At 37.5% G+C, this 13,528-nt stretch overlaps 1 protein-coding gene across 1 annotated transcript in view; it reads right to left on the minus strand.

The window, feature by feature from the left end:
• Nucleotides 1-13,208, minus strand: part of ABRAXAS1 (abraxas 1, BRCA1 A complex subunit) — a 23,077-nt gene extending 9,869 nt beyond the window's left edge. The window contains exons 1-6 of the mRNA XM_032800403.2: nucleotides 13,094-13,208; nucleotides 11,300-11,336; nucleotides 8,814-8,880; nucleotides 7,799-7,992; nucleotides 2,937-3,056; nucleotides 183-267 (exon numbers count right to left, since the gene is read on the minus strand). Of these exons, the coding sequence (XP_032656294.2) occupies nucleotides 183-267; nucleotides 2,937-3,056; nucleotides 7,799-7,992; nucleotides 8,814-8,880; nucleotides 11,300-11,336; nucleotides 13,094-13,124 (534 nt within the window). The 5' untranslated portion in view covers nucleotides 13,125-13,208. The remainder of the gene's footprint in view (nucleotides 1-182; nucleotides 268-2,936; nucleotides 3,057-7,798; nucleotides 7,993-8,813; nucleotides 8,881-11,299; nucleotides 11,337-13,093) is intronic.
• Between the last annotated feature and the right edge of the window lie 320 nt (nucleotides 13,209-13,528).

Raw genomic sequence — 13,528 nt, forward strand, 5'->3', positions numbered from 1 at the left:
TTAAGAAGCTTCATTTAAAATTAAATTAAAACGCCGAGCCCCCAGGACCGGTGGCCAGGACCTGGGAGCGTGAGTGCCACTGAAAATCAGCTTGAGTGCTGCCTTCGGCACATGCGCCATGGGTTGCCTACTCCTGATCTAAGATTTAACAACACATGCTTTTCTGAAAGTTAATGACCTACCTTCAATTCCTCCTGCAAGGTGGCATACATTTCATTAATCTTATGAACCTCTTTTAGTGATCCATCTTCATAAAAAAATTCTGACCTTTAGACACAAAAAGAAGCCCAATGTAGAATTAAACTTAACTACGCATGTGTACTGAGTGATGCTTTTGTTCACTAAAGTCTAACTTATACCTCAGCAGTAATTCCCTAAGCATAACAGGTTTTCAAAAAGGAGCAATGTGGACTTTTGGCTTTTACTTTTGTTTTAGAATATAAACTGTAGGTCTCTGGACTCCAAGACTAAAATGGTTACCAGACAGCAAAAATACCAGCAGGGGTTGGGTGAAACATAAGTAGGATAATGCAGTTGTTCAGCCTGTAAAGGGAGATAATAATTAGTCTTCACTCCCATTTAAAAACCCCAGTCTAGTCGTCTACTGTAAGCTCTTTAGGCAAAGGTTCTATCTAAAGTCCCATGTAAATATACAATAAGGGAGGGGAGTGAGAGGGAGGTTGCATACTTTACAGATATACTTGTATATGTTTTTACTTAGTATGCACCACCCCAGTAACTACTGATTAACAGTACACCTTTCACTGGGGGATACTTGTTTCTTCAAACTTTTATTAAATAAGATGTTTTGTGATTTTATCCTCTCCTCAGATCCAGAATCTGTGGTAAAGGGGTTAGATAATACATATACAAGTAAATAACCTAAATACATCTCTGTACAGTGGGCTGTAGCAGAGGTTCTCAGATTAAGGGAAACACGGGCATGCAGCTGGGAACATATTAGTGGTTCTACACATTTTTTTCCTGGTACTGCAGGACTTCTAGCTGAGCTATAGCTGCTGCTGCCACCACTGATGGTAGCCTTAGCTGTTAGGATTGCACTGCAATTCTGGGTGTCCACAACAAAAGCAGCTGCAGGGCCTACTGACTCCTGCAGATAGGCTGCTCCCTTCATATGCCGAGCAGGAATGCTGCACTCTATGTGGGCAGCTGTAGCACAGGGGACTGGAGGCAGCTTGGTAGCAACAGGGATCTGTTCCTTTCATTCTCACACAGTAGTGTAGGGGCAAGAGGCTGCAAGCCATGAGAATGTGTGCCCCTCTTCTCCAACCAACTGCGCATTGCTTATGTAGGGTCAGGGCCTCAGGCAGCCAGACAAAAACAGTCTTCTGGAGAGGGAGCTGGGAGAAGTGAGGGAAAGCATCCTGGGGAAGGAGAGAGCAGTGCAGATTTGAACCTATTGGAAGAATAGGCCAAGCAGGTATCGAAGTCCACAGGAAGGAGCTGGGCAGAGTGGCAGACGTGAGGATAGAGCAGGGCAGGGGGCAGTGCCCAGAGGAAAGCTGCTGAGAGTCCCTCATATAGGGGCATGGTAGAACATAAAAATGGCCATCCTGGGTCAAACCAAAGGTCCATCTAGCTCAGTATCCTGTCTCCCAATAGTGGCCAATGCCAGGTGCCCCAGAGGGAATGAACATAACAGATAATCACCAAGTGATCCATCCCGTGTCGCCCATTCCCAGCTTCTGGCAAACGGAGCCTAGAGACACCATCCCTGTCCATCCTGGCTAACTGCCATTGATGGACCTATTAGGGTGTAGAGGAGCACAATGCCAAGTTGTATGAAACATCTCACCAGCCAGTTGCAGACTCAAACATTAGAAAGAAAGATTTGAGAGTGTCCCTCTAAGTGCAGGATGTAGTCTCCATACTGTAGGCTCATAACATATGGGTTGTATTCCCAGCTCTTCTACAGATTCTTGAGTGACTCTGGGCAACTTATTTAACTTCTGTGTCTTTGTTTCCCCAACTGTGATATGGGGATAGTCTCTAGCTATCTTTCCAGAGGTGTCAAGATGCTTAATTTGTTAGTAAGTATAATCATTGTCAGATCCTCAGAAGGTGAGAGAGGGCAAAGTAATATTATAGTTAAGGAAAAACTCTTATCTGGCCCCACATTTAGATTTTGTAAAAGCAAGATGTTACAAACCTAACAGAATTATTTCTATGGACTTTTTAAAATTTCATTAGAAATGTTTCAATTGATTGCTTATAGATTTATTTTTTAAATAAATTGTTCTTGAAACAAAAATCCAGCAGCACCAAGAATACGAAAAATCAACTAAACAAAAATGACCTCAACTTCATTGACCAACCTATAGAAATGCAAAGAACAAAGAGCATTAAATTAGATTTAATTTAAATAATTTAAGGTATTAATAATAATGTAGGTAAAGACATTTTGTACACAACATTATTTTGACGCTGATAGTGTTAATTCAATTTGATATGACAACTGAGCTTGGCCAAAAGCTAGGGAAAAGCAATGAATTACAAAACAAAAGTTGAGGTGATTGTTATACCTGACTAGCAAATTAGGGTTGCATCTCTTGCTGAAGAGGTTTAATGGGTTAGAATTTTACCTATGAAGCACTGTACATCTGGATACAAAGAAGCATAGACCCAAAATTGTGAACTGGTCATTGATTTGCATTTAGAGAAGAAGAGTTCAACTACCCTTCAAATCTTCTTTGGCACATATTATTTAATACAAAATCTTTCAGTTATGAAGGTTACCTGTGGGGTGTATCAGATGAGACACTGTAGGTAAAATTTAATACAAATATTTTTTTCCCACTCTTTATGGTTCGGAAAGTGTCAAACTGCTGGTTCCTTCCCAGTATGTCAGTTTCTGAAATCTACAAAATATCATTAAAAGAAACAAGCTGAATATGAAAAAAATGCATCATTCCTACCTGTGTTTTATTACTGCTCTGCCAAAGCCATCAGAAATACAGGAGCCAGACACAGTTCTGTAACCTTGCTGTTCTGCCATACCCAAGTTGGCAACTACCAGAGGAACTTTCTGGAAAAGACTTTTTAAAAAAGGCAAGAACATAAAAATGCATCACTGTAAGTTTTAGATGTAGTGGTGTCTCTGTGAAAGATATTCTTTATCTTAAAAATGTACGATACAGAATTCCATTTTATTAATTCTCACAGAGGAATAAACTTCAGTATGAGATGAATTGGTTGAAACTATAGTAAAGAACAAAATTATCAGACACAGAGATGAACACAGTATGTTGGGGAAGAGTCAACATCACTCCTGTAAAGGGAAATCATGCCTCACCCATATATTAGAATTCTTTGAGATGATCAACAAACATGGACAAGGGTGATCCAGTGGATATAGTGTACTTAGACTTTCAGAAAGCTTTTGACATGATCCCTCATCAAAGGCTCTTAAGCAAAATACGCAGTCATGGGATAAGAGGGATGGTCCTCTCATGGATCAGTAACTGGTTTTAAGAGGAAACAAAGGGTGGGAATAAATGGTCAGTTTCACAGGGTAGGTAAATAGTGGGGTCTCTCAAGGATTTGTATAGGGACTAGGTCTGTTCAGCATATTCATAAGTGATCTGGAAAAAGGGATAAACAGTTAGGTGGCAAAGTTTGCAGACAGAAAATTACTCAGGATAGTTAAGTCCCAGACTGCGAAGAACTACAAAAGGATCTCACAAAACTGTATGACTGGTCAACAACATGGCAGACCAAATTCAAATGTAGATAAATGCAAAGTAATGCACTTTGGAAAATATAATCCCAACGATATATACAAAATGCTAGGGTCTAAATTAGCTGTTGTCACTCAAGAAAGATCTTGAAATCACTGTGGGTATTTCTCTGAAAATATCTGCTGAATGTGCAGAGGGAGTCAAAAAAGCAAACAATGTTAGGAACCACTAGGACAGGGTTAGATAATAAGACAGAAAATATGCCACCGCACAAATCCATGGTATGCCTACACTTTGAATACTGCATGCAGTTCTGGTCCCCCCATTTCAAAAATGATATTAAAAAAAGTACAGAGAAGGATAGCAAAAATGATTAAGGATATGGAACAGTTTCCATATGAGGAGAAATTAAGAAGACTGAGACTGTTCAGTTTAGAAAAGAAATGACTGAGAGGCAGTATGACAGAAGTCTATAAAATCACAAAGTGTGTGGAGAAAGTGAATAATGAAGAGTTATTTACTCCTTCACATAACATGTGAACCAGAGGTCACCCAATGAAATAATAGGTTTATAACTAACATAAGGAAGTACTTCTTCACACAAAACACAGTCAACGTGTGGAACTTGTTGCCAGCGGATGCTGTACAGGCCAAAAGTATAACTGGGTTAAAAAAAGAATTAGATAAAGTTTATGGAGGTCAGGTCCATCAATGGCTATTAGCCAAGATGATCAGGGTCACAACTCCCTGATCACCTGGGTACCCCTAAAGCTCTGACTAGTAGAAGCTGGGACTGGACAACAGCTCAGTAAATTGCCCAGTTCTGTTCATTCCCTCTGAAGCATCTGGCACCAGTCAGTGCTGGAAGACAGGATACTGGGTTAGATGGACCATTGGTCTGACCCGTATGGCCATTCTTATGGAACTCAGTATATCATATAGTGAACCTAGCTTTGTTCAGCCATAAATGAAGCAAGCCCATAAGATCTGAGACTCTCATACAGATTTTTCCCCCTTGGGGGAGACAGCAGCATCTACGAGTAAAAAGTCTACTTCATGAAGGTGTTCACTTTCAGCTTTCTCTAAAGCTCACTGAAGTCAATGAAAAAACTGCCATTGACTTCAGCTGGCTTTGCAGCAGGCCCCAAATGCTAAAATTATATACCCTATAATTGGTGAGCATGGCCCTATCCACATCACAGTAAATTTATTATGAACTATTACTCAATATTTGAAACGCTGGAAATAACATTGGTTTCTGTATTTTGGCTCTGATCCTGCAAGTCACTTGCTGGAGGATTCTCTGCAGCTTGAGGTCTTCAAACCACAATCTGAGGACTTCAATAACTCAGACATAGGTTAGAGGTTTGTTATTGAAGTAGATGGGTGAGATTCTGTGGCCTGCACTGTGCAGGAGGTCAGACTAGATGATCATAATGGTCCCTTCTGACGTTAAAGTCTATAAATTGTTCTGCAAAGGGAAACTCTGCGTAAAGCCCTACTGAAGTTGGGCTTTACATGGTTGACGGCATACATAGCTTATAGGATCAGGGTCTTTGTCATTACATATGAAATTTAACACATGGGTCAAAAGTCCAGTTAAGGTCACATTTCCTCAAGTTTTCCCGTGTTTAAGTTTATGTTACTATTTTAAAATGTTTTTGAATATGTAAAATACCAAAAGGAGAATTCATGTTTCCTTCGCTAAATTACTATTTTCTTTTTTAATCTAGTTATTGAAAAAGGTATTTTTAAAGATGAGTTTACTTATTTGTACTATTTAAGGTTACACTTATTTTTTTGACAATGAATCAAAACGTTTAAGTTAGTTTTGAGGCAGTTTTACTTTTAGGTTCTGATTTGTTAACACTGTAGTGTTTGTTTACATCTAAACATTCCCTTTCATTATATAAAAGCCACACTGTATTCAACTGAAATGTTAAAGCCATGAAGACATTTGTATTAGAAATACAGTGTACAATTAGATTTGGTTCAAAAGCTAGGTTTTGTAAAACCAAGCTTCCAGGCAGGAACACAGACAAAATCTAGGTAATTAGAAGATTGATGTTTTTATTTAATTTATTTACACAGAGACACTGTTTTTAAACACATGACCATTCCCTTACAACATCTGCAACTGAAACTTGATACTGTACCTTGCAAGAGAAACAGACCAGAAACTGATTAATCTAATTTCATTGTCCAAGCTGAAATGTAAAATCATACTACATAAACAGCAAAAACCAAAATATTTGTTGCTTTCAGGTATAATATTTTAAGGTGTCATTTGCAATACAAGTAAAAAAACCTGTAATTCTGAACTGAGGCGCTCCCTTTAATTTTAGGTTTTGTAAAACTTAAAGTTTCAGGACAAAGCTCCCTGGCAGTGTGTCTTTTTGATTAGGACAGCATGCCATCAATTGGTTTGCAAAGTAATCAAGGGAACTCTTTAAACACAAGCAAGAGAGTCTTAAAAATTGAATGATGATTGGTTATGACAATCGTTTCCAAGCTCTAGCAGAGAGAGGATGCAAAGGAATCAAATGTAAACGGTTTCCAGTGTGAGCATGGTTTGTTTCTTGTTTATTCTAGGATACGTGACTTCCATTCTCCTTAGGATCTATATACTTCATTAGTGATGTTCAAATGGTTGATCTACTGTCAACTGGCTGGCTCATGCTCCCTTTACCTTAACCTCTAACATCATCCACTTATTGCAATGAAGGTCTGTTCAACACAATTGACAGTAGCAAAGCTTTGTCTGTTAAAGGTTACCCATAAAAGTGGAAAAAAGTGCATCCTCCTCTTTTCTCTTCTTATCATGCAGAAAGGTGACCTGAAAGTTTTTTTGTTTTTTTTAAATATTTTTTCCTGAAAGGCCATCAGTAGAATTCTGACATCACAGGTATCAAGAAAGGAAACCTGATTGAAAGGGGAAGTGATTCTTATTTAATTCAGTTTTAAGCATTCTGATTTTGTGTTTTAAAACAAATGCCAAAATTAATATTTGTCAGAAGATCTTTATCAAAGACTGAAAATCCAGCCTCTTAATTAATGACCAAGAGGTCTCCAAATCCATTCCTCGGGGGCCTCCAATGAAATCTCAAAATATGGTTTGGGATTCCTGGCTGTCAAGTTCTCCTCCAGGTGAGGCAGCTACCTGGAGAGTTGATGTGGAGCAAGGGAACCCTGGGAGCCTGGAAACTAGGGATGCAGATGAGCTTGGGAACCAGGGCTCCCAGGCAAGCTGCAAGGAGATGATGCTTCTCAGGAGCCAGGAGCCTGAGAACCAGGGCTGCCAAGGAGTCAGGCGGACAAAATGGCAGGAAACCAGGCAGGGTTCTGTCCCATCAGAAACCTGCCTGGTTTCCATCCAAATTTTGTCAAAATATACATATTCCCACAGAACAACTAATTCACATTTTCCAATGGAAAAATGTTTTATCAGAAAACTTATGACCCACTCTAACGTAGATGGTTTGCTGCTGGCAAGGACTCGAGTTCCCAGATTGTCTAAAAAGAACTGCCAATAATTTAAATAGCTTGGTGGTTAATTTGATACAAATTAAGAGTGATGAAATCAATACAGGAACTGGTATATGTTGTTCTTTGCGTATGCCAGGGGAACTTTGTCAGAGACTAAGAACAGTCATTGATAAAGATTTCTCTACATCTGCTATAAGGTTCCTCAAAAATAAAAAAAAAAAACATGATGACAGAACATAAAGACTTGCAAGATCACTTAATTATATCTTGGGCTGCAAATACTGCTTGGAAAACTTGAAGCTGAGAAAACAAAGGGCTGAGGGCAGAGTGTTTAAATGAAAGAAACTAGAGAGAGAAAAATGTACAGAAAGATGTCCATCCAATTTACAAGGGAGAGGGGAGGATCTACCAGTATAAAGAATCATTTCTACCTTTGTTTTGCTAACTTTGTCTAGTTTACTTGAAGATGGTTTCCATGAAGAAAATCAACAGGTTTCCTAAGTGAATCAGTCAAGTAATTTTGGTCAGAAGTACTAGAAAAAATGAACAACATATCATATCATACACATTCCCATGCCCTACTAGAATTAGAACATCAACTGAGAGGTACTTACCCGTCTTGTGGTCTATGCAAAGCATGTTCCAGTCTGTAAGTGGAACAGCTTTCTGTAGTTATACTGGAAGTTAGTAACAGAAAGACAAGACCCTGATTTGATAAGTATGACTGTAAATTCCTGTGAAGAAGTCTCTCTCGGAATGTCATTGTCTGGTCTGTATTACGTCTGAATTTGTACCAGCCTATCACATTCTGGGTAGGAAAAAAAAAAAAAAGATTTATCTAATCAGTGTTACCATTCCCTAGCATTACACCACATAATAAAACACACGTGTGAAAAAGTCGGAAGAGAGGTCAGCCCTGAACTGAACTGGAATTCTTTAAGATCGTAGACCCTGATTCAGCAAACATAAAAGTACAGGCTTGACTTTAAACACACAAGTAGTACCATCCCTATTCAGCAAATCACTTAAACACAAGTAGTTCCATTAGAACTACCCCTGCCCTACCCGTTCATAAGACGACCACCTTCTCTGATGCTTCCCTTTTTTACTAAAAAATTTGGCTTATGGGCAAGTATGTACAGTATTTGTATTTTAAGTCAGACAAGAGGATGCCAATCTGATTGAGTAAATGAAAGGGCAAACTCTTTCAATGCATATACTAAAATTCCAGTAAACTAAAATCCAACTATCTGTGTTTCAAGCGAACTGTTTGAAATGAAAAACATTTCTCTGATCCAAATACAGAAGAGGCCATATGATCTCACTGCAGTGCTTAAATGGTTCACTTGGGAGATGAGAAAAAAAATCCAACAGCAGCAGAAGAGGGAATAAGTATTCCCCAACCCTAAATAAAAAAAAAAAAAAGGATTGCTTTGTGAGGACCAAATTTCAGTACAGTTTGGACTTTTGTCATGGGCTGAAAAGACAACAAAAGGGAATAAACACCTAAAGTGAGATTATGGAATGAAACAGATAACTAAACTGTGAATCAACATAGCAATTACACAGAGTCAGCACAATGCCCTGCATAAAACCCCAGGGTATGGATTATTTTTAAAAATAAAATACCTTTTTGCAACCTGATAATATTTTCTTCAGTTCAGGCTCATTCAGTTTACCCGCAGAGTTATAAAAGCTGGAAGAGATCATTAGAAGGATCAGAGAATAAAAGGTTACAGTTCCGAAGTAAATACTTAAAATAATCTAGCAGCCACTTCATTTCAATCTAATCAAATGCTTAAAACAAGTCTTGTGGGAAACACCCTCCCAGTACATCCTGATTTTCTTATTTACACTTAACAATAATCCAAAAAATTAGACCTGTCTTAAAGTGATTTTGAAATAATGGCATCTGTTATTCACATTCCAATACAGATAGAGGCCCCGATTTAGCAAAGCATTTAAGAACAGTGTGACCAAAAGCACCCCATATTCACCCCACACACCAGTGTAATAGTTTTTGTGCAAAATATGCCTTATTGAGGTATCATTTAAAAACGAACACCACAATGATAATCAATATTCTTGTGTAATGTTTATATGAAATGTATATTAACAATTATGAACATAAGCTGAAATTACGACTACAATGTGTTTACCAGACAAATCTGGGAATTGGGTAAACTAGTTTCTCAAAGACAAAAGACAAGCTGATGCCTCTAGCCAGGTATCATCAAAGTTGATTGGCAATCACCTGTCAAGTGTCAGAGAATGGGGGCAGGAACAGATGAATCTGCATGTTAGCAAACAACAGCATGGAATCTCTTTCACAATGAGACCCCATAGCTCCATCCTTACAGTTGGAATTAACTTTATCTAGGGGTAACCCTTAGGGAAATGCATTTCAAAGGGTGAGTGGACTATAAAAGTGAAAGGCAAAAACACAGCAACTCTCCCTTTCCCTCTTTCACCTAAGAAGACAAAGGAACCAGTCCTTTGACTTTGGGGGAGTTCCTGACCTGAGAATTTGGTCAGCAATGTTGCTGGGAACACATGGTGAGGATTTTACCTTGAACCAAGGCTAGCTGGTTAAGTTTTAGCTACTATAAAGTGTTTTATTTCTCTTGTAACCATTTCTGACTTTACTTATACTTGTACTCACTTAAAACCTCTCTCTTAGTAGTTAAATAAACTTGTTTTATTTTTTAATCAATACTAACCCAATGTTGTGTTTAAACTGAACTGTTTTGGTAACTCCAGTTAAAATAACAAACTGTTGCATATTGACTCCATGCAGCCTTAACAGCCCAGGAAAGGGCTGGATAGTGCAGAACAAATGTTTTGGGGGAAATTTGGGACTGGGAGTGTATTGAGATCACCATAAAAGTAGTAAGTACAGTTGGTAGAAGCCAGAGTGTGACTTGAGTGTTGCTGGCAGGCTGCTGGGGTCAGAGCTGTAGCCATACACAGACACTCAGGGCATGACCTGCATGCCATTAGGCTGCTTGTAAGCATCCCAGGTTGGGAGCTACAACAGCAAAGTATTGTGAGGCACCAGGGTTACAGGGTAGGTGGTGACACAACCTCTCACTGGTCTGGACTGCACCTGGAATGTGACACACAGGTTTAAATATTTTAATGGAATAAGGATGGATTTATTACATGCTTAAGGGCTTTCCTGAACCATGGTCACATAAAGTCAGTAATGATGTGGTGTTGCATGGCTTGAAGGTTTTAGCAACATGAGTTTGGACTCGCTGTATTGAGTGATGTGGGGTCATCTATATTGTTCTACAGCATCCATCCTGGTATACGAATCCCAAATGAATGCCAACAAAACCTTTATACTACATTGCGATGTATTCTGTATTGGCTACATCATTTTTATTATAAAACATTTTAAGGTTTTGAGAATTATAAAAATTGTTTATTGGGATTATTTTTCATATCCCTTTGCCTGTGAACCTTGCTACTGCGAGTTCAACTGTACATGCCATGGAGAAACAAGAAAAATGACTATTTTTAAAGCCTCTAAAAATGACCTAAAATAGATTTTTATACACATCACATTTAATGCCAGTTATCTAAGAATCTTCTACAACTAGAAGCAAGTGAAGTGTAGCTCACTGATAAGTTGACATTCTCCCCTTTCCTATGGTATAAAGCTTTAATGCCTTCACTTCTATCCTTGATGGGTCATAAGATATCCAACCTTAAAACTGTTACTACCTCAAGCCAGTGTAAATCTGGGGAGAAATTCTATACCTATGAGAAGTTTGTTTCTTTTTTAAATGAAGCTATTTTTAATGTTAGAATGAGTCTCAGGAAGATTAGGAAGTGCACACAGTGCAGACCATGGTTCTGCTGTTCATAACACGGGTTGTATACAGTATATGTATTTATAGATGCACACAGTATACAGCTAATAAAAAGTACTTAAAAGTAATACAATATTGTATCAAATGGATACATAGGGATTTCATATCTGTGTCATTCGGAGAAGCTGATATGTCATTCACCACTAGCTACGTTATTTCTTAACCCATAGGACGTGAGCTTAACTGATGTACAAATCAGTCATTTAATATTGTACATGTTTAGTTAATGATACTAACCTGAAAAGTTGATAGCATGGAATATGTTTTTGTATATCTGAAAGAAAAACAACATATTACTCTGGCTCTACATACTCAGCACTCTCATTCTTCTGCCGACTATATTCATAGCCATACCCTCATGAGAAGTAAAAATTTTATCAAGGGACCTTTAAAACTTAAAAACAAACACTAAACTCTAATATCTACTGACACTGGGTCAGGAAATACAATAATAAGTCTTTTTAAAAATAATCCTGTGGTTTTTCAAGACTAAAGGGAAACCATCTACATGTTTAGGTGTATTTTTCAATAAACTCTTTTTTTCCCCCCTCATGCTTTGCCAAGCAAGAATCATGGCCGTTTTTTCCCATTTTGTTCTCTTTGTTTTTTGAGAACAAGAGTAAAGATAAAAAATACACTTACTCAAACTGCCTTGTATTTTTCAGTTAAGGCCCAGATCCATCAAGGCATAAGAATATGTACCTAATACCAATTAATTGTAATGGTCTTTCTCATTTTGCACTCAGCATCAGAATTATTCTTACAGTTAAACTTTTATGCAAGAATATAGTTGTTTCATAAATAAAAAGTTATAGTTTGTATTACTGTAGTATTCACAATAATCGGGATGTTTTCCAAATATCTAATTCAATACAGTGTCTCTCCTGATTTTCAACATCCTGCATGGAATTGATCCTGGTTATTTAAGAGAGAGTCTCTCTCTGACTACAGCCTCACACAAGAGCTGTGTTCCAATGAAGCACTAGAGCTGTTGGCCACTGGGGTAGGTTCATTACTATAGGATGCAGAACTTTGCACATGAGCTGGCTCAAGAATATGGAACTCACTACTAGAAGAAATAAGGACAACTAACCTCTTAACATTCAGAGCTAAATGCAAAACCCTCTTCTTTGTCCAAATTCTCCCACAGTAATACTCATTGCAGAGGGGAGTATTAAGTCTTACAATAGCACTCACTTTTATAACATTATGTTCAAGTGATGTTTTTCACAGTGTCAGCTTCTATTATGTTCATTTTTTCTTCTCAAAGATTCATAAAAAAAAATAAGACTTCCCAGCACGTAATACCTCTACAGAAATTTGTTTTTAAATTAACTTCAGGTTGGAAATATCTGAAAGCCCGTTTGATGATAAAACCTGAAGGAGAGCTCTGTGTAAAATCGAAAACTTGTCTCTCTCACCAAGAGAAGTTGCTCCAATAAAAGATATTACCTCACCCACTTGGTCTCTCTGATAATAAAATAGTCTTTGACACGTAAGCACTTTTCATCTTCAAGGCACTTAAATATTAATAAATTAATCCTCAGAGCACCTTCTGAGAAAAGCAAATAGCATGCCTATTACAGATTGCAAAAAAAGGACCCAAAGTCAACCTGGTCTAAATGAGCTGAACTTCACAGAATTCAAAGTCATGCCAGATTTCACCAGGACTGAATTTGGTCCAAAAGAGGTTAGGTGACTTACTCAAGGCAACAGGAGGAGTCAGAGGCAGAATCTGTTTTTAACGTGACTTCTTGGGATAGAAGATATATTCAAGAAAACAAACTCATACTTTTGTTTCCATATATCTACAACTATTAGATAAAATATTTTGTTACATTAATATTTTTGTCAAAATTTCAAAAAGTTAAAAAAGATGAAATATGAAAGATTATCTTACAAAATGATAAATACCACAATTAAATACAGCATTGTGACAAGATTCAGTAGTCTTTGTTGCCAGTCTGGGGCTCAGATTCATAAGGTACTTAAGCATATGCACTGTCCTAATGAAATCAAGCGTAGTCTCACCGATTGTATAAACAACTTCAACATCATCCATCTGAGAGTCAGTAATGCTGTTCTTGGCTTCACCTTTCACTTCTCCAAGCAGGAAGCCTTCCTTTATAGGGGGAGCAAACAGAGGAAAAACATATTAGAAATAATTACAGCTCTTGATTAATCGCAGTTAACAAACACAATTAACTAAAAAAAATTCATCCCGATTTAAAAAATTAATAGCGATTAATCCCAGTTTTAATTGCACTGTTAAACAACAGAATATCAATTGAAATGTATTAAATATTTTGGATGTTTTTCTACGTTCATATATATTGTATTCTGTGTTGTAATTGAAATCAGTGTATATTATTTTTATTACAAATATTTGCACTGTAAAAATGATAAACGAAAGAAATAGTATTTTTCAATTCACCTCATACAAGTATTGTAGTGCAATTTCTTTGT

Source organism: Chelonoidis abingdonii, chromosome 5, assembly GCF_003597395.2.
Source record: "Chelonoidis abingdonii isolate Lonesome George chromosome 5, CheloAbing_2.0, whole genome shotgun sequence".
In the NCBI taxonomy this organism is placed as follows: domain Eukaryota; kingdom Metazoa; phylum Chordata; order Testudines; family Testudinidae; genus Chelonoidis; species Chelonoidis abingdonii.